The sequence below is a fragment of the Prionailurus bengalensis genome, chromosome E1 (assembly GCF_016509475.1).
Source record: "Prionailurus bengalensis isolate Pbe53 chromosome E1, Fcat_Pben_1.1_paternal_pri, whole genome shotgun sequence".
Classification (NCBI taxonomy): domain Eukaryota; kingdom Metazoa; phylum Chordata; class Mammalia; order Carnivora; family Felidae; genus Prionailurus; species Prionailurus bengalensis.
The window spans coordinates 26,485,795-26,511,359 of record NC_057347.1 but is presented as its reverse complement, the minus strand read 5'-3'; the positions used below and the strand labels follow the sequence as shown (position 1 = coordinate 26,511,359).

Sequence of the window (25,565 nt, the reverse complement as noted above, 5' to 3'; positions counted from 1 at the left end):
CTTTAGATATGAATGATAATAGGGAAGGTTTTTTTGTTTGTTTTTTTCTCTCTCTGAAGGGGAGGAGGGTAGTGAGAAACCTTTGCTCAAGCAGAACTGTCCAGGCTGTGTTCAGAATAAGGACTTCATGTGTATTAACTCAATTCTTAAAACAACTCTGTTATTACTTCAGTTTTACAATTGCTAAACCTGAAGCACAGAGAGGTTAAGTCCCTTATCCAGGGTCATACATCTTGCTAGTGTTGGAGCTAGATTATAGGGCATGAAAGATAGGACAGATTGTGGACCCTGTAGACCACTGTTTCTTCTGTATCTACATCTTTTTAAAGTGATAGGAAGTAGTAAAAGAATACTTACAAATTTCTTTTCTCTCTCTCTCTCTCAAGTTTATTTATTTATTTATTTTGAGAGACAGACTGTGAACAGGGGTGGGGCAGAGAGAGGGAGAGAAGGAGAATACCAAGCAGGCTCCTCACTGTCAGCACAGAGCCAGATGCAGGGCTTGAACTGACACACTGTGAGATCATGTCCTGAGCTGAAATTAAGAGTTGGACACTTAACCAACTGAACCATCCAGGCGCCCCCTGACTAATTTTTTATATTGGAGAAATATAAGCGTATAAAGAGTACTTGCAGAGCATCTGAAGATGTAAACCAGAATATCATTGCTTTCTAAGTATTCCTTACACTGTAGTGTAAGTAATGTGTTTAATAAGTGAGCAGGAGTATATTCAAAATTCACAGATGAAATGTTATCTTTTAGATTTTAATAAAGCTCTCTTGTTCATGGAGATATGTTCAGAATACCTAATGTTGAAGTCATAAATTTAAGAAATTAAAAATGGTACCATGAGAGCTACAGAAATGTAGATTAATGCAGTAGCCAAACTTGATGTGGAATAACCTTGAAAGATTAAAACAGTAGTGATGTGTCCATGTTTTAACCTGGGAGTATGGCCTGGGCTTTGAAATTTTTAAAAGCTACCCAGGTTGATTGTAATAAAAGACAAGTTTGGAAATTATTGGATTAATGGAATAAAAATCTAGGAATTGGGGGAACTGGTTTTTTTATTGTGGTAAACTAGACACAACAAATTTACCATTTTAACCATTTTTCAGTGTACAGTTCAGTGGCATCAAGTATATTCGTGTTGTTGTGCAACCATCACCACTATCTACAGAACCTTTTCATTATCCCAAATTGAAAATCTGCCCTTTAATAACTCCTCCTTATATAGTCCCCTCCTCCTAGCCGCTGGTAACCACTGTTCTACTTTGTGTTGGCTGTTTTAGTTACGTTATATAAGTGGAATTATATAGTATTTGTCCTTTTGTGTCTGGCTTATTTCACTTAGCTTAATGTCCTCAGGTTCTGATCCTTGTAGTATGCACCACAATTTCATTTCTTTTTAAGGCTGAATATTCCATTGTATTTTTATTCCACGTGTTGTTTATCCATTCATCTGATAGTGGATGATTGGTTTTTTCCACTTTTTGTGTGTTGTGAATAATGCTGCTATGAATATTGGTGTGCGAATATCTGTTCAAGTCCCTGCTTTTAGTTCTTTTGGGAATATACCTAGAAGTGGAATTGTTGGATCATATAGTAATTCTGTGTTTGATTTTTTTTTTTTTTCTTTTTAAAGGAACTGCCATACTTTTTCATAGCAGCTACACCATTTTACATTCCCACTAGGAGGATTCCAATTTTTCCACATCCTCACAAACACTTCTTTTCTAAAATATTTTATTTAATAATAGCCATCCTAGAGTTGAAATGGTATATTGAAGATTTGATTTGTATTTCCTTAATGATGAGTGATGTTGAGTATCTTTTCATGAGGTTGGTGGCTGTTTGTATATCTTCTTTGGAGATATAAGTCCTGTTTTGTCCTTTGTCCACTTAAAATTGGCTATTAGGATGACTAGGATGTTAAGTCAACATTCTCTTTAACTAGTTTTATGATTTTAAGACAAGCCTGTTAACTTCTTTGTGCTTTAAATTCCCAATCAGCAAAATGGGATATCATCTTCCTGTACCTACCTAACAGAAGTGCTAAAACTAAATGAGATATGGCATCTCTTAAAACAGTGTACATATTAAACTATTAGAATAGGTGTTTATAAGCATATTTTCATTTTGTCTTAGAAATAATGTTTTGTTTAATTTCAGTACTTAAATGAGGAATGTTTACTATTCTACAACAGATTATTTGCTCAGGTTTCATCTGTAAACTTTTGCTTCACTCATCTTTTTGTTTTGGTTATTACAGTATTAGCTCCTAGAGAACAAGGTATTCTCTGCAGTAACTATAGTAGCTAGCAGTACCTTGGATTCTTTTTTTTAATTTTAGAGAGAAAGTGCATGAGTGAGTGGGGGATAGGGGCAGAGAGAGAGAGAGAGAGAGAGAAAGAATCTCAAGCAGTCTCCATGCTCAGCACGAAGCCTGGCAAGGCTCAATCCCATGATCCTGGGATTGTGACCCCAGCTGATAATAAGAGTTGGACGTTCAACCAGCTGAGCCACCCAGTTGTCCCACCATGGATTCTCATTGTAGTTACACATATTTAACTCCATTTTTCTAAGTGCTAAGTGCCAAAGATGTTTTAAGTGATGTTATAAATAATATCTTCTCCTTGAAATAAGAGCCATTCTGAATTTAATATGGCAGTATTATGTAACATTTTTTTGCCCTATAATATTTTCTGACTAGAATATTGTCTTTAATTTTAGAAATTTTTAGGGGCGCCTGGGTGGCGCAGTCGGTTAAGCGTCCGACTTCAGTCAGGTCACGATCTCGCGGTCCGTGAGTTCGAGCCCCAAGTCAGGCTCTGGGCTGATGGCTCGGAGCCTGGAGCCTGTTTCCGATTCTGTGTCTCCCTCTCTCTCTGCCCCTCCCCCGTTCATGCTCTGTCTCTCTCTGTCCCAAAAATAAATAAACGTTGGAAAAAAAAAAATTTTAGAAATTTTTAGAATTTTAGAAATGTAGAATTTTAGAAATTTTATGCCATATTAAGAATGGTTAGTTTTTTCTCCTGTATTCACAAATTTGATTTATTTTAAATCATTTTATATTAGAATTAGATTAGGCTATATTAGGAACATATGCTAGCAATATAGGAGGTGATATTTTTCTTTAATCATAGGCATCTGGAATGGAGAGCTGCTGATAAGTAGGGCAATACAGATAAATAGTGGCAGCTGAGAGATTGTGTATTGGAATGTTGGGTTTTTACAAAACCCTTTGGAGACAAATTTTTTTACATCAGCCAAGTTTTTGTGAATTAAGAGTTATGAGGGTTAAGTACTCATTGTACATAATGGAAAGCCTATATTAGGCCTTCATTTTACAGACCATGGTGTTTGTATATACCAGATTATGTTTATTTTCCTAAATAATATTTAATAGAATATAAGTAGTGTACTTTTTAAAAAACATTTTTCAGATTATAGTAATCTTTTTAGGAAAAACTTGAGGCATGTTATTTGCTTTTTATGTCATGACAAAATCAATTTTGAGTTTCCTTTTTTATTCTCATTTAACATTTACATGCGAAATGAAACATAGTCAAACTGTATTTTTAAGAACTATATTTCACTGATTTTTTTTTCCCTAAATTTTTTTTATATTTATATATTTTGGGGGAGAGAGAGCGTGAGCAGGGCTGGGGCAGAGAGAGAAGGGGACAGAGGATCCGAAGTGTGCTGACAGCAGCAAGCCTGATATGGGGGGCTCAGATTCACTAACTGTGAGATCATGACCTAAGCCAATATCAGATGCTCAACCGACTGAGCCACCCAGGCGCCCTATACTTCACTGATTAAAAACAGGAAGTAGGATATAAAATTCAAGTTTCCTAGCCTCTTAGTCTTTTAAAGATAAAGAACATGAGACTGTTTTAGGTTGTTGCTTACACTTGCAAATGTTCTTGAAAGTATTTGCAAGTCAGATTTTAAAATTTACTATTCAGTTACTGAATAAGCACATAGCATTCGTAATCATTTTTGTAAAATACTTAATTGATCTTTAAAACTTACCAAATTACAATTTCTTTGTGTAATTCTTGCTAGAGTCACTTAATATTTTTTTTGATGTAAGTATTCTTAGTAATTCCGCAGTAAACTCGTAAATTTTGTCTCATTTATTGAGAAATATTTGTCTTCTAAAGTTTCCTGAAAATCCCGTAAAAAAAAAAAAAAAAAAAAAAACAAACCCCAAAATGGGCCGCCTGGGTGGCTCTGTCAGTTAAGCGTCTGACTTCGGCTCAGGTCATGATCTCATGGTTCGTGGGTTCAAGCCCCACGTTGGGCTCTGTGCTGACAGCTCAGAGCCTGGAGTCTGCTTTGGATTCTGTCTCCCTCTCTCTCTACACCCCCCACCCCTTCTCTCAAAAATATTTATTTTTATTTTAAATTAAATAATTTAAAAAATTTAAAAAACGCAAAAAACCTTGTAATGGTAAAAAATATATATATAGTCATTCTAACCAGTTGAATATGAATTTTCTTAAGTTTTTTTTTTTTTTTTAGCATTTTGTCCTTTTTTTATTGTTTAGAGATAGAAATGCTTTGAAAATTATCTGCCTGTTTTAAAATGGGCCAATCTCTCTCAGAAATTAAACATTAATGGTTGGCTAAGACAAAAATGCTGTTTAGAAATTATATTTATATGCCCTATTACTCAGCCTTAACAATTATAGAAGAACTGTGTCAGGAAAGAGGACAAAGAAAGAAAAGTACAAATATGGCTATCTATGTATTCCCACATATAGTAACAAAATATTGCATATATACTTGTTTACTTTAGATACCTTCTTTGAGAAAAATGTATTGAGGCCTAGGAGTAATATTTAAAAATCTTAATGTTTCAACTGGTATCAAGAATCATGTATTTTTAACAAAGGGTATTAGAATCACACTCTTGACCTTGTGTTTTCCTTGAAGCAGTGTTATATATAGGCCACACCATCACTTTGTTGATGAATAGTATTATTTTCTAGCCTACAGTTTCTGGGTTGTCTGTATCTTTATAAATTATGCTTGCAAACCATCAAGTTTTTTCCTGAGCTTATCTCTGTCTTTTAGTACCTTATGAAGTATAGCTAGTAACAATCAGATTACATTCTGACTTGATCTGTTCTCCCAACTCTGTAAATTCATTAGGTATATTTTCTGTCTTCTAGATTATTTCAGGCAACAGTTCTATGATGTATTTCTCCATTACATAACATGGATCATCATTTTCCCAGCCCCCTATAATAATTTCTTCATCAGTTTTCAGTGCCATGTTTCTTGCTAATCTCATCCTAAAGTTAGTGCCACATATTTAGATTTCTGTCATGGTAGCACCTCACTTTTGGTTCCAGTTTCTGTATTGGCCATTGCTGTGTAACAAACCACTCCCAAAACATGGAGGTGTAACAGTAGTTCTGTGTTTTCAGTAACGTGTCTGCTCGTCAACTAGGGGTTAGCCAATCTAGTCCACACTGTGAACTGCAGGTTGGGTAGAGGTATATTTTATATAATTCTCATGGGAATGAAAGAAGCACTGAAGGGCAATCCAGACTGCATATGCATGTTTTAAGCTTCTGCTTGCCAAAGCAAGTACAAAGCAAGCCTGAGTCAGGTTGGGGAGGTATATTTCACCTCTAATGGGAGGAACTACAATGTCACACCAAAAAGCCTGGATAAAAGAGGGTGAGTGGAGTCCCTGGCTGGCTTAGTTGGTGAGGCACGCGACTCTTGATCTTGTGGTTGTGAGTTGACCCCCACATTGGGTTTAAAGATTACTTAAAATCTTTTAAAACAAAAAAAAGGGTGAGCAAAACCTATTACAAAGCTATAGTAATCAAAACAGTGTGATATTGGGACGCCTGGGTGGCTCAGTCGGTTAAGCATCTGACTTCATCTCAGGTCATGATCGCAGTTTGTGGATTTGAGATCTGTGTCGAGCTCTGTGCTGACAGCTTGGAGCCTGGAGCCTGCTTTGGATTCTGTGTTTCCCTCTCTCTCTGCTCCTCCCTGGCTCATGCTCACGCTCAAAAATAAATAAACATTAACAAATTTTAAAACAAAACCCAGTGTGGTCCTAGCATACAGACATGTAAATCAATGGAATAGAAAGTCCAGAAATAAGCTTGTATGTATGTATTCAAATGATCTTTGCAAGGATGGCAGTACCACTCTGGGGAAAAGAGCATTTCTTCAATAAATAATGGTGAGAAAACTTAGTATCCACAGGTAAAAGAATTAAGTTGGCCTTTGTCTTACATACACAAATGAACTCAAAATGGATTAAAAATCTAAATAAGACCTAAAACAATAAAACTTGTAGAAGAAAATAGGGAGAAAGCTTTATGACTTCAGATTTGCTAATGATTTCCTGGTTATGACATCAAAAGCATAGGCAACAAAAGCAAACATAGACAACTGAACTATATCAAACTTAAATACCTTTGTGCATCAGTGGACATAATCAGTGAAAAGGCAATTTATGGATTGGGAGAAAATGTTTGCAAATCATATATCCGTTAAGGCATTAATATCCAGCATGTATGAAGAACTACAACTCAACAACAAAAAGTCAAGTAACCCAATTTAAAAATGGGCAAAAGGCTTGAAAAGACATTTTGAAGATATACAGAGGGTCAATAAGCATATTAAAAAAAAAAAAAAGATGGTCAACATTACAAATCCGAGAAATGCAAGTCAAAACCACAATGAGATACCACCTCACATCTGCTAGGATGGCTACTATTAAAAAAAAAATCACAAAGGTTAGTGAGGGTAGAGAAATAGGAACCCTTGGTGCACTCTTGGTGGGATTGTAAAATGCTACAACTGCTCTGGAAAACCTTATGGAGGTTCCTCAAAAAATTAAGAATAGAACTACATGATCCAGTAATACTACTTCTAAGAGAATTGAAAGCAGGATCTTGTCTTTTTTCTTTTTCAAGTTTTTATTTAAATTCTAGTTAGTTAACATGTAGTGTAATATTTGTTTCAAGAGTATAATTCAGTGATTTCTCACATTTAACGCCCATTGCTCATCATGACAAGTGCTCTCTTTAATACCCATCACCCATTTAGCCCATTCCCCCACCCACTTCCCCTCTAGCAATCCTCAGTTTATTCTCTGTAGCTGAGTCTGTTTTATGTTTTGCCTTTCTTTTTTTCCCATGTTCACCTGTTTTGTTTCTTAAATTCTACATGAGGGAAATCATATGGTATTTTTCTTTGACTTAGTTCACTTAGCATAACACACTCTAGCTTCATCCACATCATTGCAAACGGCAAGGTTTCATTCTTGTTTTTTATGGCTGAGTAATATTCCATTGTATGTATGTATAAACCATATCTTTATCCATTCATCAGTAGATGGCTATTTGGGCTCTTTCCATAGTTGGCTATTGTTGATAATGCTGCTGTAAACATTGAGGTGTGTCTTCTGAATTAGTATTTTTGTGTCCGTTGGGTAGATACCTAGTAGTGCCATTGCTAGATTGTAGGGTAGTTCTATTTTTAACTTTTTGAGGAACCTCCACACTGTTTTCCAGAGTGGCTGCCCCAGTATGCATTCCCACCAGTAGTGTAAGAAGGTTTGCCTTTCTCTGCATCCTTGCCAACATCTGTTGTTTCCTGTGTTGTTAATTTTAGCTACTCTTACAGGTGTGAGATGATCCTCATTGTAGTTTTGATTTGTATTTCCCTGATGATGAGTGATGTTGAGCATCTCTTCATGTGTCTGTTAGCCATCTGTGTGTCTTTTATGGAAAAATGTCTGTTCATGCGTTCTGCGCCCCCCCCCTTTTTTTTGAGAGCACAAGTGAGTGAGGGGCAGAGAGATGAGAGTCCTGGGTGGAGGGGGGTGGAGAGAAAGAATGAAAGAGAAAGAGCAAAGCAGGGCTCACCTGAAGAGGGACTCGAGCTCTTCTGATGTGGGACTCAAACTCATGAACTGTGAGATCATGACCTGAGTCGAAGCCAGATGTTTAACTGAGCCACCCAGGTGCCCTGTTCTGCCCATTTCTTAACTGGATTATTTGTTTTTTTTAGGTGTTGAGTTTGATAAGTTCTTTATAGATTTTGGATACTAACCCTTTATCCAATATATTGTTTGCAAATATCTCCTCCCATTCTGAACAGTTACCTTTTAGTTTTGTTGATTGTGTTCTTCGCCATGCAGAAGATTTTTTGTCTTGATGAAGTCCCAGTAGTTCATTTTTGCTTTTGTGTTGCTTGCCTCTGGAGATGTGTCTAGTAAGAGATTGCTATGGCCAGTGTCAGAGAGGTTGCTGCCTATGTTCTTCTCTAGGATTTTGATGGTTTCCTGTCTCACATTTAGGTCTTTCATCCCTTTTGAATTTATTTTTGTGTATGGTGTAAGAAAATGTTCCACTTTCATTCTTCTGTATGTTGTTGTCCACCAATCCCAACACCTTTTGTTGAAGAGACTGTCTTTTTTCCATTGCATATTCTTTCCGGCTTTGCTGAAGATTAGTTGACCGTATAGTTTGGGTCCATTTTTTGTTTTCTATTTTGTTCCATTAATCTATGTGTCTGTTTTTGTGCCAGTACCATACTATCTTGATGACTACAGGAAAGCAGGATCTTGAAGAGATTTGCACACCCATGTTCATAGCAGCACTTTTCCCAATAGCCAAGAGGTAGAAACAACCCAAATGTCCATTGATGGATGAATGGTTAAGCAAAATGTGTTATGTACACAGTGGATTTTTATTTACCATGTAAAAGGAAAGGAATCCTGTCACATGCTACACCATGTATCAACCTTGATATTAATGCTAAGTGAAAAAAGCCAGTCACAAAGACAAAAACTGTATGACTCTACTTACATGAAGTAGATCTAAAGTAGTCAAATTCTGGGTGCCTGAGTGGCTTGCTTGGTTAAGTGTCCAACTCTTGATCTCAGCTCAGGTCTTGATCTCAGGGTTATGAGTTCAAGCCCCACGTTGGGCTTCACTCTGCATGTGGAGCCTTCTTAAAAAAAGAAAAGTACTCAAATTTGTAGAAACAGAAAGTGGAATGGTGATTGCCAGGGACTGAGATGATGTAAAAAGAGGGAATTGTTGTTTAATGGGTGTAATTTCAGATTTACATAATGAAAAGTTCTGGAGATCTAGTTCAGAATGATAGGAATATATTTAACATTACTGAACAGCACACTTAAAAATGGTTAAGATGATACATTTTATGTTGTGTTTTTTACTGTGATTAAAGAATTGAAAGAAGAATGAAGAATTGGGGCCAATAACTCAATTTTCTACAAATATTAAAGTTACAGTTTTTCTATCAAGGAATTTACAACATGTCAGGAATTCAATTAGTTAAATAAGTAATAGTAGTGTTATAATAAATACTATGATAAGCATAGACTATTATAGGAACACAGAGATAATGTTTAAAGGAGTGTTGGAGAATGATGAAGTCAGGAGGAATTCGGGGTAAACAAAGGAGGGGTTCTTAGTGGATTAAATACCTCTGCCTGGAGAGTTAGGCAAGGATCAGATTCTGAAGGGTCTAAAGTGCTGTGCTAAGGTATTTTTTTGTTGTTGTTTTCAGTCCTTAAGGCATTGGGGAACTATTGATTTTGAGCCTGTCAGTTACGTGATCAGAATTAATTTTTAGGAAGATTGCTGGCAGCAGTGAAAAGATAAATTAGAGATTTTAATAGTTATTTAGACCTTAAAAAGACAATTGACAAATCATAGATTCTTAAAGAAATAGAATCAGTAGGAATTGCTGATGGTTTAGTTAATTATAGGGAGTTTAGGAAAAAAGAAAAGTTTAGTGTGATTTACATGTCTGGCTTGGACAGCTATATAGGTACAGACTTGATAAGAAAAGGAATGTTTGATTAGAAATGAGTGGTTCAGGAGATGCCTGGCTGTCTCAGTCGGTTAAACCTCTGACTCTTGATTTCGGTTCAAGTCAGGATCTTGTGGTTCGTGAGTTGGAGCCCTGTGTCCGTCTGTGCTGACAGTGTGGAGCCTGCTTGGGATTCTATCTCTCCATCTCTCCTTGCCCCTCCCTCACATGCTCTTTCTCTCCCTCAAAATAAATATTTTTAAAAAAAGAAATAAGTAGCTCAGATACAGAATTTATCCTATAGTATTTAGTGCATACCTACTATGTGTTAAGGACCTATTCTGAAATCTGAGGATACAACATTGAACAAAGGAGACAAATTCTTCCTCCTTTAGAGCTTATGTTCTGGGACGACTATAAGAAATAAACTGTGTAACACGTTAGATTGTGATTTCTTAGCCAAACAAAATCAATCCCAGAAGAGGAATTGTGGGTCAGTTTAAAGTAGGGTGGTCAGTGAAGATTGCACCTATGAGGTATCTGAACAAAAAACCTAATGAAGGTGAATGTAGATGTGTAGAGTGTTTCAGATTGAGTAACAGTAGGTATAAAGGCCTGGTATGTTTAAGGAACTGCAGAGAGACCAGTTGAGGGAGAAGGGAAAGTATTATAAAGGAAGACTAGTAAAGAGATGAGGTTGGGGAAGAAATAGGTACCATGAAACATAAGAATAACTTTTATGTTGTTACCCAGGGTACCAAGTTGATTCTTTTCTGCTTAGGAATTAAAGTTTATTTTCATTATCTAGAAGATATTCTTCATATCTTAAGACATTCTCATAGCATCTTGTACCTTTTTTTATAGCACTTAGCATAACTTAAATGTGTGCTTAGCATAGTGCCATGTGCTTAGCCATAAAATATTTGTTGAATAAAGGAATAATACTTGCTTTCACTTGGTAGCTTAGATCTGAATATTAAACTAAGTTTAATGCAGAGTTCTTTTGAATGTGGGTGGGTGCTTTAAGCATTTGGAGTTAGGTTTATGTTTGGTAGGTTTTTTGTATGTTTTACAGTGTAGGTACCTTACCAGTGCTGGAAAATACTGCTGGAAAACAATAATAAAATTGAGTTTACTTTAAATGGGCATTAGCAACGGTCTGCCTTTGGAAGGACAGTTTTCAAAGTTATTAGTTAAGACTCTTATCTTGGTGATTATTTTAGATTTTACTCTTACTCCAAAGCAAATGTCTGTAGGCTTTGTAATTACTCAAGCAGTAGCTGTTCCAATAGGATTAGTCTTTCAGTCAGATGAGAAACAAGCTTAATATATTAAAATAGTTCAGATACTTTTATTTCCTGTTAAAAAACTGTTTGGCTTTATCAATAATGTGTCAGTAAGGCAGGGGAGGGAGGTTAAATGCAGTGTGGTATCTTGGATTGGATCCTGAAAAGGAAAAATGCCATAAGTGGAAAATCCAAAATGACTGGAATTAATGTACTGGCGTTAATTACCTGCTTGACAAATGTAGCATGATTATGTGAAATGTTTAACTTTAGGGCAAACTGGGTAAAGGGTATATGAGAACTCTTTGTGATACTTTTGCAGCTTTTCAGTAAACTTAAAGTTATTCCAAAAGTAAATTTGTTTTTAAAAAAAAAGCAACAGAAGCTACTGGGGTGGGGAAAGATACAGTAATCATTGTAGAATTCATAATTTTTAAGAAGGTAAAATTAATATAATTTAAACAGTACAATTCCCTAGAAGTAACCAGGTTTAGTTTTCTATTTTTCGTGTTTTAACTTTTTTGCTTACTACTTCTGGTGGTTACTGCCATAATTCCAGCGATGCTTATACCTCTAGGCCTTGATTAACTGACTTTAGACAGTATCTGATTTTTTACCATGAAAGATGATTTGCTTTATTAGTTGTATTTTTGTCAGTTTTTCTGTTGGTTATCTTTTTAACTTGAGTGATATGCTTAAATTTCAGTTTCTTGCTATTTTTATCAGCTTCAGACAATCTTTTGCCTCCGTGGTGTGTGTGTGTGTGTGTGTGTGTGTGTGTGTGTGTGTGTGTGTGTGTGTGTGTGTAATGAAGAAATTATCAGCTCTGCGTTACTCTTCACCTCCTTCTGACTTTTTGTTTTCCCACTTTCTTAGCTCTATTATTACTTTTAATATAACTTAATTTATTGTGTCCTTTACTTGTCCAGAAATAATTCAGGAGGGTTTATAGAAATATACAACAGGTTTTTAGTTTATTAATGGTTATATTTTAAAGAACTAGTTCTTTAAGACAAATTCTTAAGATAAATGTGTGGAGAAGAAATAAGAAAAGTGGATTCTTCTTAATGTACAGTCTCATCTTCTGGGCCATTTGACCTTTCTAAGTTTTATCATAAGGATACATGTGCTTTCCTCTTGGGAACTTTCATTTTACCAGCCATATCTAAATATCATAAGATGTTCTGCATATAACTTTGATTCTAGGATGCCTTCAATTGTGAGACCCATCATGGCTTTAAAGTACCTTATCATTGGGGGCCAGGGGAGGGCAGTACATTAAATGCTTGACTAATGGTATGCAGCCCAATTTCAGAAATAAAAAAATGAGAAAATATAGTTGTATTTAATTTCTCATATAGAAGAGAAAATAAACAAAAATAAAAATTAGGTCATCCTTAATTCTATTGCACGCCTAGATTTTTTTTCACCGAGGGAACCTTTTTTTAAAAAATTGAGATTATACCATTTTGGTAGCCTGTCCTTTCCATTAAACTCACTCCCCTTTTACTCTACCTATACTTATTTTGGTGGCTATATTATAATGGTATGTGTGGGTGTACCTAACTTGTTTACTGATTCCTTTATTTAGTTCTTTCTACTGTAAACAGTGCTATGAAGAACATTTCTTAAAACTAAATCTTGGCTCTTATCTGTGATGTTTTTTTGTTTTGTTTTTTTTCTCCCCTTCAGATGATGAAGTAGAATTTCTGGGTTAAAGAGAATGTGCGTTTTTGTAGTATAACTTATTAATAAAGAAAAGCAAGTTAACTTATTTTTTGGCTATTAATCATCACTAAAATATAACTTTTTCTTCTTTATTAGTGAACACTTGTCCTGCTCTTTCACCTTTTTCTTGCATGGAGACAGCAATGTTTGTACCAGTGTGGAAATTAACCAACATCAACCTGTATACCTTCTTAGTGAAGAGCATATCACCCTTGCTCAACAGTCTAATAGTCCATTTCAAGGTAGATTATTTTATTGGCTTAGATATTTCATTTGTCTCAGGAAAATTCTTATTATAGTTGGTAATCTTAAATTTTGGAATTAATGAGAATTCCCCTGATCTTTAGCCTAGCGATGATTCTAATGTAGTTTATTTTCTTCTTCCGTATTAGAGTTTTAAGTCAGTGAAAACAAGTCAATGAAGCAAGTTTTTAATACAAATATTATTTGAAAAAATTTTTATACATGAAAGTATATTTTAAAGTGTTCTTTTAAATAGCATTTAGCAGATATACATGTTCATGTTTTCAAGGTCATCTTTTGTGTGCAGTCACATAAGCCATTTTTAATGTTGGTACACAGGGACTTTAATAATATTTATACACGATTGCTGATTTATTTTTAAGGGCTGGCAGTGTGTTCTTGTTTTAATTCTAAGCCTAGTATTTCCTTTTTTAAAATTTACGTGGCAGTACATAATAAGTATACACACACATTGTTTTGTTTTCTCAAATTGCTTTCTTAGTAGAAATCAAGAGAAGTTGAAGGATGTACATATATCCCCAACTCATGTTGAAATTCTGTCTATGTGAGATTTTTGAGTGAACGAAATTTTAAGATTTAAAATTTAAAAAAAAATTTTTTTTTAACGTTTATTCATTTTTGAGAGACAGAGAAAGACAGAGCACGAGCAGGGAAGGGGCAGAGAGAGAGGGAGACACAGAATCTAAAGCAGGCTCCAGGCTCTGAGCCGTCAGCACAGAGCCTGATGCGGGGCTTGAACTCACGAACCGTGAGATCATGACCTGAGCTGAAGTCAGACACTCAAATGACTGAGCCACCCAGGCACCCCTAAATTTTAAGATTTTATAATAAATTCAATATTGTGGTTTATCTTCACAATAATGAAATACAGTGAATTTTCTCTGGAATGATCATTTTGGGTTTCCTTTTCTTTTTTAGAATTGCACAGTTACTTGTCAGACTATTCTGTGTGATCTTATTTGGTGTAACAGTCTTTAGTTACTTACTTCATGTCTCTTGGGTTTCTAGTAATCTTAAGCCCATTTGGACTAAATGGCACACTCACAGGACAAGCATTCAAGATGTCTGATTCAGCTACAAAAAAATTGATTGGTGAATGGAAACAGTTCTATCCTATCTCATCTTGCTTAAAGGAGATGTCCGAAGAAAAACAGGAAGATATGGATTGGGAAGATGATTCTTTAGCTGCAGTAGAAGTTCTTGTTGGTATGGATTCTGAGTATTAATTCTAAGGGAAAAATATGTGACTATATGTATTAGTTAGATTTTGTTGAATAATAAACAATTCATATACCTCAGTGGCTTTCAACATTAAACATTTTTCCTTTATTTTCTCCTCACATTACATAAAGACTGCAGCTTGGTTGTGGTTTGGCTCCTTGTATCTTCTCATTCTGCAGCCTAGGTTCAATGAGTACCCAGTATCTGGGACATGCTGTTCTTACAAGAACAGAGGAATAATAAGGACTGAGTGTATCATGTAAGTGTATTTAAAGCTTCTGCTAGGATATGATGTATGTTACATTTGCTCACACTCCATTAGGCGGAACTAGTCACTTTGCCATGCCAAAGTCATTGGGGCAAGGAAACATATTTCACCTAGAGGTAAGCTTGCAAAGCTTATCATTGCAAAGAAAATAATTGTGAATAAATAACATTTGGAAGCTGGAAAGTTGACAACCTGTGTTATGTAGTATTTTCACATTTCTTAAAACTGTTGCCTCTGATAACTTTTAAAAGGTAGAAAATGTACCTAAAGAACTTGTGGGTGTGATCTGCTCTGCCCAGGTCAACTCTTTTCATATTGACTCTACCCTGTGTCTTCTCATTTAGGGACCCAGATTAACAAGATAAACTATTATTTGGGACATGCTAATCTTGAGGCAAAGGGCAGAAAAAAAGAGAGGCTGCTTCTGTTTTAAGCTTCTGTTGGAGTCTGGTCTATATTGCATGCAGGTCACACAGCCAAGCCTAACAATGGGATGAAGATGGGAGGTTGTGGAGAATGTATAATTGAGCAGATAATTAGTATTAGAGTTTGCAACAGTGTTTAATGGAGTCTTATGGGAATGTTATGTATATGAAAATTGCCTTGAGTTTTTTAAATAAAAGGAATACCAGTATTGAATTTCAGTAAATGCATTTCTGCCAGAGTAGTTGTGACAAAACCAGAAACAAAGCATAAACATATTAGGTTTTCATAAAAAGAGATATATAAAGAAGAAAGCAGAAGATGGCCCATAATTCCTTTTTTTAATGTTTATTTTTGAGAGAGTGAGAACAAGTGGGGGAGGTACAGAGAAAGGAGATAGAAAATCCAAAGCAGGCTCTGTGCTGTCAGTGCAGAGCCTGACATGGGGCTTGAACTCATGAACCATGCGATCACGACCTGAACCAAAGTTGGAAGCTTAACTGAACAAGCCTCCCATGTGCCCCTGGTCCATTATTGAGTGCCCAGATTACCTGTTGTTAAACTTAAAAATTCTTTAAAAGTAGTACACAATATAATTTGTCAAATTTGCAAGTAAAGATTTAAAAGTAATACTCATGGTTAGAAAATCCAAAAATGAAAAGAGAAAGCTGCTTTCTTCTAAGTTTCTTCTAGGTTACTGAAGGTAACCATTGAAGGTATTAAGAGCTTCTCCTGGTTTATTCCAGAAAAACTTTATGCCAAAAGGAGCATATGTTTATAAAAATATATTAAATATATTTTAATTTTATTTAAACATTATATAATCGTATGTACTTTTCCATTACAGTACTTTTGAGTGAAACTAATCCCACTACAATCACAGTGGTAATTGATTTTCTTGCCTATTATTTTTGCCTTTCAGCTGGTGTCCGAATGATCTACCCAGCATGCTTTGTTCTAGTCCCTCAGTCAGACATTCCCACTCCTAGCTCTGTGGGATCCTCTCATTGTTCAGCTTCTTGCTTGGGTGTCCACCAAGTGCCTGCTTCCACAAGAGATCCTGCTATGTCTTCAGTTACTCTTACACCACCTACATCTCCTGAGGAAGTCCAAACAGGTATTTACTGATCTGTTTGATTAGCACTAGTTACGTATCTGTTATTTTGAATACATCAACATTTAAAAAATTGTTTCGAAGTAATTTGAGACTTATTGAAGAGTTTGCATGTACAATACAAAGAACTCCCTCATTCAGATTCCCAAACTGTAAACATTTGTTCCATCACCCTTTTTGTATGTATACATTCATTATCATTGGTCTTTTTCTGAACCATTTGAGAATGAGCTACAGACACGATGCCCCATTATGCGTAAGTACTCCGTATTTCCCAAATGTAGGAACACTGTCCTATATAACTACCATTTAATCCTCAGGAAGTCAACACTGATATAACACTACCATCAAGTTTACATCCTCTGTTCGGATTTTTAGCTTTCTGTGTTTTAAGTAGAGGAGCATGCTTTTTTGCTTCAAAATATAAGTAGACCTACCAGATAACAGTGGAGTATGTTGTAACACAAATTAACAAGTAAAAAACAAAAAAAAAAACCCACAAATAATGTTACTTTAAATCTACTTTTATTCTCCTATAGCCTATTCTTTTTGGTTTGTTTTCAGTTGATCCTCAGTCAGCCCAGAAGTGGGTCAAATTTTCTTCAGTATCTGATGGCTTCAACTCTGATAGTACTAGCCACCATGGTGGGAAAATACCCAGAAAATTAGCAAATCATGTGGTGGATAGAGTTTGGCAAGAGTGCAATATGAACAGAGCACAGAACAAGTATGTGTTTTCATTTTCAAGTTTAAAAATTGCATGTTGGTAGTTACTTTATAAATAGAAGATGTTTAAAGTATAAACAGTCGTTTGTATGGCTTTAATTTAAAAACTTTTTAAAAATTCAATTTTAATGCTTAATTCACGGTTATGGGAAACTTCATGAATTCTAAAGAATTTTATAATTTCAAATCTTAGGAGGAAATATTCAGCTTCATCAGGTGGTCTATCTGAAGAAGAGATACCTGATAAAATAGCATCCTGGGATTTTGTAGAAGCAACACAAAGAACAAATTGCAGCTGTTTGAGGTAGTACCCCCAACCCCCCAGTTGATTGATGCCTATATATTTGTGTGTTGTAGCTTCTTATGCTACTGAATGCGTCTCAGTTTTAGCTAGCTTACCTAAACATAGTGTGTTAGGATTGTTTTCAAAAGAAAATTTGAGGGGAAAAAAATTTAATAATTTGGAACTGATTATGCAAGTACATACAAATGTATGCCATAGTCCTTACCAGAGCTGAACTGTGAAGGCTTGGTTTTACAGCTAAATAAAAGAGAATTTTATACTGGATTATGGTATATGTAGTATCTATAAGGTAAAAGCACAGAAGTCTCTTGAAAAGAGTTCATAGATGGCACTGGGCTGGAGAAATTTCTCCCATGGGTTCTCATAAAAAAGATGATATATGATACACTAGATGAAAGTTTCTGCGATCCTTTTTATGGTAAATATGGTTTTGGGTTTTGTGCAGAAATTTCTTATAACATCCTTTTGGGCAAATTATATGTGAAAGAAATGCTGAAATAAGATCAGAAAAAACGATTCTGCAAGGGATTGAAGCTGTACTATAAAAGTACAAGCTTTCTAATAAACTGTATTGGTTAAAGATTGGTAGAAGAATGGATGAACTTGGAATTCTTTTGGCAGTTGTATTTATATATTGGAAACTTTGATGAGATTTGGTTATCAGAGGCTTTCAGATTATATTGCCTAAAGTTTATTAATTTATTCTAATATGAAAGATGCGTTTGCAGTCTTGTAAAAAAAAAAAATAATAATAATAATAATAATAATAATGACATTGGCATCCCTTACCAGAACTTGTGAGCTAATACTTAGCCACTCTTTTGTCACAGATGTGAGCCAAAGGAATGGAATACTTGTATGTTAGGGCCAAGGTTTTTCTTATATTAGCTCTGTTTGATTACTGTGACAGACTCTGAAGTGCTTTGGTATGTTTTTGTGTAGATTAAATGTATTTACATAGATTCTTTGGATTAGAGACTGTGTAATGTCTGACAACTTTGTTAAAAACTTGTTTCTGTTGCTGATAGGTTGGAATAAAAATATGGACAGATTAGCTCTTGTTTAACAGTTTAAAATGGTTAAATACCACAGCCACTTGGGTGGTTTTAAGACCCAAACCTAGTCTTAAAATGTAGAGCTCCATCACATATTTGTCTGATACCAGAGATCAGCAAACTGTGATCTATTGGTCACATTAGGTTCACTGCCTGTTTTCATATGGCCTGTGAGCTGAGTGGCTTTTACATTTTAAATAGATGGGGAAAAAATCAAAGAATATTTTGTGCATGTGAAACTTCTATGAAATTCAGATTTTAATGTCCATAAAGATTTACTGGAACAGAGCCACACCTGTTCATTTACATGTCAGCTATGGCTGCTTTCACAGAATTGAGTAGTTGCAACATAGACTATATGGCCTCTGGAGCCTAAAATATTTGCCATCTGGTCCTTTATAGGAAAAGTTTGCCAATTTCTGGTCTAAGACCAGTAAAGTGTAAAGTGCTTGAATGAAGTTAGGCTTTTCTTTCCATATATTGGCATTTTTATCAAGCAGCAATTCTTTTTTAGTTGCTGACCTAGACTTTTGTTTTATTCTTTTTGAAAGATGTGGGTTTTAGGTATATTTGTCTAAAATGGTTTTAGAATGGGATGCCTGCCTGGGTGGCTCAGTCAGTTAACCGTCTAACTCTTGATTTTGGCTCAGGTCTTAATCTCAGGGTCGTGGGATTGAGCCCTGTGTCAGGCTCTGCACTGACAGTGTGGAGTGTGCTTGGGATTCTCTCTCTCTCTCTCTCTCTCTCTCTCTCTCTCTCTCTGCCCCTCCTCCACTCGCACATGCATACTCTCAAAATAAATACACATTTTTAAAAAAAATGGTTTTAGAAGAAGACACTCAAAATGCATATTGGTTGGTAGTATAAATTTAATTCTTGGTCTCTGAGCTGAACTTTTATTTCTTAAAAACTTTGTCTCATATTTCCAGAAATTCTTCCCAGGCATAGAGGGAATTGATATAATGAAATTTTATATAATCCATACACGTGACCATACACGTGACTTGTTTTGGTAAATTTGCCCCTCTAGGATGTAACAGTGTTTCTAATCTTTTACCCCCACCCCTCACCCCCTATTGTATTCCGTACTTCTAATTCCCCTCCACGTCCCTCAAATCAGGTTCTCTTATTTAATTCTTCAATAAGACTTAAAGTAGATTTTGAGCTACCATATGTATTGTCTGCTGCCACAGAATATAGGAAGTAGGGCACACATTGGTAACTGACTGTGCTAGTCAGCCAGTTTGCTGTCAGATCTATCCCTGCCTTTTCCCTACTCTGTTCTGTATTGCAGGGTATTACATTTCCTAGGCTCCTTTGCTTTTTACATGGTGGTGATTTTTTGTTTTTTTTGTGTGTTTTTTTTTTTTTTTTTTTTTTGCCCCCGGCTTTATTGAGCTATAAATGACAAATAACATTGTATAAGTTTAAAGTGATGATTTGACTAGGCCCAGTTGTTTTCTGGATTTGGCTAAGGTAGGCACTAACAAAAGATTGGTTCATGAAATGAGGAAAGAAGCCGGCATATTTCCCCACCCTTCTTTTGAGTCCATTCCAGCAGCAGTTCTGCGACCCATTAATAGCCTCGTCTTCCGTGGTCCACTGAGCAGATCCCACTAATGTTGTAACAGCATCCCAGGCTTCTTTGATCTGGTGATGGATACTATCTTCATCTTACTGTCCTTCTAGTCCTAGAAGTCATAGAAACCCTCTAAACCCTCTAAATAGAGAAGAAGTTACCCATGACCACTCTTAATCTCTCTACTACCTCTTCCTAGAATTGACTACTTGCCAATAAGGTATTATCTTTCCGTGGTTTTTCTGTAGTTTTTTATGTGTATGTGTTTTTCTTCTCAACACACAAATATAATACTGATGTATTTGACAGCTAATTTTTTTCACTTAATGTACCTTCAGTCTTTCCATTTTAGTTACTTGTGGATCTGCCATATTATTTTTAAAAATTTCTTGGGGCCCCTGGGTGGCTCTGTCAGTTGAGCATCCGACTTTGGCTCAGGTCATGATCTCACAGCTTGTGAATTGGAGCCCCGCGTCGGGCTCTGTGCTGACAGCTCAGAGCCTGGAGCCTGCTTTGGATTCTGTGTCGCCCTCTCTCTCTCTGCCCCTAACCCACTTGCATTCTGTCTCTGTCTCTCTCAAAAATAAACATTAAAAAAAAAAAAATTTCTTGGTATTTTACTGAATGGAAGGTACCCCATGGTGTGTTTAATCATTTGGATTTGATGGACAAATAGGTTGTTTCAAAAAGTTTGTTTGTGTTTACTTTTATAAAAATAATACTTCTTTGACTATTAATTATTAGATTTTTTTAAACACTTATTCTATGATAGGAGATGTCCTAGGCTCAGATACACTAGTCAGTAAGGCTCCTGCTATTACGAAGCCTATACATTAATGGGATAGATAATTACTTAAAAAAAAAAAAAAAGAATTTTTAATTAAAAAAAAAAAATTTAGGAGTGATGCAGGGCTAGGAAGGAAAAAAATGAGGTGGGTGGTGTGATACAGAGCTGGGGGGGTGGGGGGGAGCTGTTTAAACCCTTTTGTGAATTCAGGAAGATCCTACCATTTTACTCCCACTTTTTACGTATAGGAGTGCTGTTTTTTCTTGTGCTTTCACTGATCTGAGAAACTGTCCTCAAAATTATATTTTGCTCTTATAGTAAGCAAAAAGCACAAGATTGCTTCAGTTGGCATTTTTCAGTTATTAATGAGATTAAATATTACACATTTATTGAAATTAAGCTTTAGTCTGGTAGAATGTTCTTGAGAAAATAAGCATTTAGCAAGCTATATAAATAGAAAGTAATACAATAAATTCCAAATAAATTTCCTGAAATACTGGGAGTTAATCAATAGGAAAAGAATCTAAAGGGATCATTCTTTAGATCATCTTGAATTTTGCTTTAAAAACACGACTTTTTTTTTTTTAGGACAGTTCCCCAAATTGGTTGAGTTCTATTATGAAATTCATTTGCTCTCTAAAACAGACTAGCTTTAAGGAAACGGTCTGTATAGAAGAAAGGGGCTGTGACTTAATGTTACCAAAATTTTAGAGAGTCACTACTATTCGTATATATCCCAAATTAATAGTTTCTTGTCCCAGATTAATAGTTTCTTACCCTTTTAGAAGGGTAAATGAATTTATGGCTGTGTACTTTTCGTATCCCTTATATACTTGGAATATAGTTCACCTCAGATTATTGGAGATACTATCCTCCTTAATGCCTTGTGTAACTTGACTGATTCTTAAACTTTGGTCTCATCACTCATCTGTGCTCTCAAAAATTATTGAGGACACAAAGTGCTTTTATTTATGTGGATTATATTTACTTATATCTATTTTAGCAATATCAAAAAAAAATTTCTAATGTTTTTATTTTTGAAAAAGTGCAAGTGGGGGAGGGACAGAGAGAGAGAGGGAGACATAGAATCTGAAGCAGGCGCCAGGCTCTGAGTTGTCAGCACAGAGCCTGATGCAAGGCTTGAATCCACGAACTCTGAGATCATGACCTGAGCTGAAGTCAGATGCTTAACCGACAGAGCCACTGAGGCGCCCCTGTTTTAGGGAAAAAGAAAAATTAAAAAAAAATTTTTTTTAATGTTTTGTTTATTTTTGAGACACAGACACAGAGCATGAGCGGGGGAGGGGGGGCAGAGAGGGAGGGAGACACAGAATCCGAAGCAGGCTCTAGGCTCTGAGCTGTCAGCACAGAGCCCGATGCGGGGGCTTGAACTCACAAACTGTGATATCATGACCTGAACTGAAGTTGGACGCTTAACCAACTGAGCCACCCAGGTTCCCCACACCCCCCGCCATTTTAAAGCTCTATTAAATTTATTTATTTATTTTATTATTAAAAAAAAATTTTTTTTTTTAACGTTTATTTATTATTGAGAGACAGAACATGAGCATGGGAGGGGCAGAGACAGGAGGAGACACAGAATCTGAAGGAGGCTTCAGGCTCTGAGCTGTCAGCACAGAGCCCAACGTGGGGCTCGAACTCACAAACCCAGCGAGATCATGACCTGAGCCAAAGTCAGACATGCAAATGACTGAGCCACCCAGGTGCTCCAAGCTCTATTAAATTTATTGAAAAAAATAACAGTAAGACCAGTACATATTAACATAAATAAAATACTTTTATAGAAATCAACTCTATTTTCCAAAACAAAAATTAGAAGAGTGGCACTGTTGTACAGTTTTGCAAATCTCTTCAGTGTTGAACTTAATAGAAGATAATCTGGATTCTCCTTTGCTTCTGTAGTCAGTCTTTTGTGTATATTGTCTTAGTTGAAATACGTGAAGAAAATCCAGCCTCATGTAGCTGTGCAGTTGGAAAGCAGAAGGGTATTTTAGTAGCTTTTTCAGGTAATTGTGGATACTCTTCGATACTACACCAAAATTTGACAAATGGTAGTTTCTTAAAGGTTAGTTCTCACGTGTAATCTGAAGCCATATTAATTAAATCCTTGTACTGCATAATAACTAATGGATCTTTTACTTATGCATGATTTTGCAACATCATTTATCATTTGGAAAATACCAATTCATGGCATTATGCAGATCCTGAGTGTTGGCACATTTGTTTTACAGTGTTAAAAAAAAAAAAAATCACATTCATTAGTATCACCAGAGATCTCACCAGAAATATCTTTTCAGTATGGGAAGCTGTGAAGCTTACTATAGCAGATACAGTTTTCCAAATTCAAAATCTTGTTTAAAAGCTCACATTTTATTATTCTTCCTTAAAATGACAAACTCATTATGTTCATTTTGAGACCTAAATAACCAAGTCTGCCAAATAACCAAATCTAGTTAACTAAGGTTTATCAGTCAATAGTTATTTTAAAAAAAAAAAATTTTTTTTTTTTTTACATTTATTCATTTTTGAGAGACAGAGAAAGGGCACAAGTGGGGGAGGGCCAGGCTCCGAGCTATCAGCACAGAGCACAATGTGGGGCTCGAACTCACAAACTGTGAGATCATGACCCAAGCTGAAGTCGGATGCACAACCAACTGAGCCACCCAGGCACCGCATTTTTTAAGTTTATTTCTTTTGTGAGAGAGAGAGCCAGCGCATGAGCAGGGGAGGGGCAGAGAGAGAGAGGGAGACAGAGAATCCCAAGCTGGCTCCCCATTGTCAGCGCAGATCGCAGAGCAGGGCTCAAACTAACAAACTGGGAGATCACAACCTGAGTCAAAATCAAGATTCAGACACTTAACCGACTGAGCCACCCAGGCACCCCTAAATGAAAGTAGTGTTCCTTGAAAAAAATGGCTAGTTGAGCTTACAACTCACTTATATAAAGGCTTTTCCATAAATCAGCCATTATTTTATAATATGTAGCAGAGGGGTACCTGAGTGGCTTAGTTGATTGAGCATCCAAATTTGGCTAAGGTTGTGTTCTCACTGTTTGTGAGTTTGAACCCTGCATAGGGCTCTCTTGCTGCCAGTACAGAGCTGCTTTGGATCCTCTGTCCCTCCCCAGTTCATGATCGATCTCTCTCTCTCTCTCTCAAAAACAAAACATAATATGTAGCAGAAATGCTTTATGTGTATTTTCTGTTTCTTTTGAGTTTTTTTTTTTAAGTAAACTACATACCCAATGTGAAACTTGAACTCATGACCCTGAGATCAAGAGTTGCATGCCCTACCGACCCAGCCAGCCAGGCACCCCTCCTGTTTCTTTAGGTAGAATATGAAAAGCTGTGTATGCAGGGGTGCCTGAATGGCTCAGTCAGTTGAGTGTCTGACTTCAGCCCAGGTCATGATCTCGCGGTTAATGAGTTCAAGCCTCTTGTCGGGCTCTGTGCTGACAGCTCAGAGCCTGGAGCCTGCTTCAGATTCTGTGACTCACTCTCTCTCTGCCCCTCCCCTGCTCACACTCTGTCTCCCTGTTAAAAATAAACATTAAAAAAAAATAGCTGTGTATGCAGAGATTGAAACTTAATAAAAAATCATTTTTACTGTCTTTTGAAGGACATTCTTTAAAAAAATTTTTTTTAATGTTTTTATTTTTTATTTTTGAGAGAGACAGTGTGAACGGGGGAGGGGCAGAGATGGAGGAGGGAGACACAGACTCCGAAGCAGTCTCCAGACTCTGAGCTGTCAGCACAGGCCCGATGTGGGGCTCAAACCCACGAACTGAGAGATCGTGACCTGAGCTGAAGTCAGAACGCTTAACCAACTGAGCCACCCAGATGCCCCTCTTGAAGGACATTCTTAAGTGAAATTGGCCTTAAAAACATGAGTGTATAGTGGTAAAGAATACACAGTACTACTACTAATAGTACCAATGCCTTGAATCGTGATCTGTTGCCAAAAAGTTTACTGTCCGTTGCTTTTGTAACATTGTTAAATATCAACATAATGAAAAAGGCAAATAATGTCTTATGCTATTATGATGATGGTTTGAACCCCATACAACCCTGAAAGAGTTCATGGACCATACTTTGAAGACTTTCATAGTAGACACTAAAATATTTGAATAATTAATAAATGAATAATAACTGTCACAATATACCTATCTATTCCTACCTTCTTATTCTGCTTCCCCCACACCCTACTTTGCTTTCCTTCCCCTTTCCTGCTTTTATTGTTGACTGTCTTCTTTTTTTCTTACAGCTGGCTGAGAAATTATTTTAATTCTTTTGTTAATTAATCAAACATTTATCTCATTTGCTTTCCATGAAGTTTAAAGCTAATCTTTGTATCCCTATATTCATTATGGAACAGAGAAGGACTTTGGGACAGTTCAATCTTGTTCCAGTTATTTCCATTTTATTATTTTTTGCATTTTAGTTCTATCTTATTCTGTGAAAAATTTCAGATGTGCAGAAAAGTAAGAAAGTTGGACAGTGCTCTCCTGTCTATCAGCCATCCATATTTACTTGCTACATTTGTTTCATCTAGACCTCTTCTTTTACTGAAAAACTTGAAAAAATCTTAACATTTTATTGAATTTGATTGATCTAAAATTACTATTTTGGGGTGCCTGGGTGGTTCAGTAGGTTGAGCATCTGACTCCTGGTGGTTTCACCTCAGGTCATGATCTCAACGTTCTGAGATCTAGCCCCGCTTTAGGCTCCAGGTTGAGCATGGAGCCTGTTTTAAGATTCTCTCTTTCTGCCCCTCCCCTACTTTCTCCCTCTCTTTTCTCTCACTCTCTGAATATATATATAAATTATTTTTTTAGTTTTTAATGTTTGTTTTTGAGAGAGAACGAGAAAGAGAGAGCACTAGCAGGGGAGGGACAGAGAGAGAGGGAGACACAGAATCTGAAGCAGGTTCCAGGCTCCGAGCTGTCAGCACAGAACCGGAT

General features: G+C 36.1%; 1 protein-coding gene across 2 annotated transcripts in view; it reads left to right on the top strand.

The window, feature by feature from the left end:
• MED13 (mediator complex subunit 13) overlaps window positions 1-25,565 on the top strand; it is a 109,573-nt gene that overhangs the window by 20,050 nt on the left and 63,958 nt on the right. For both annotated transcript variants that reach the window (XR_006297835.1, XM_043583871.1), the window contains exons 4-8: window positions 12,940-13,085; window positions 14,116-14,313; window positions 15,942-16,136; window positions 16,698-16,860; window positions 17,053-17,163. Coding sequence is in view for 1 of the 2 variants with exons in the window: in XM_043583871.1 (XP_043439806.1) it covers window positions 12,940-13,085; window positions 14,116-14,313; window positions 15,942-16,136; window positions 16,698-16,860; window positions 17,053-17,163 (813 nt within the window). In the remaining variant the exon portion in view is untranslated. The remainder of the gene's footprint in view (window positions 1-12,939; window positions 13,086-14,115; window positions 14,314-15,941; window positions 16,137-16,697; window positions 16,861-17,052; window positions 17,164-25,565) is intronic.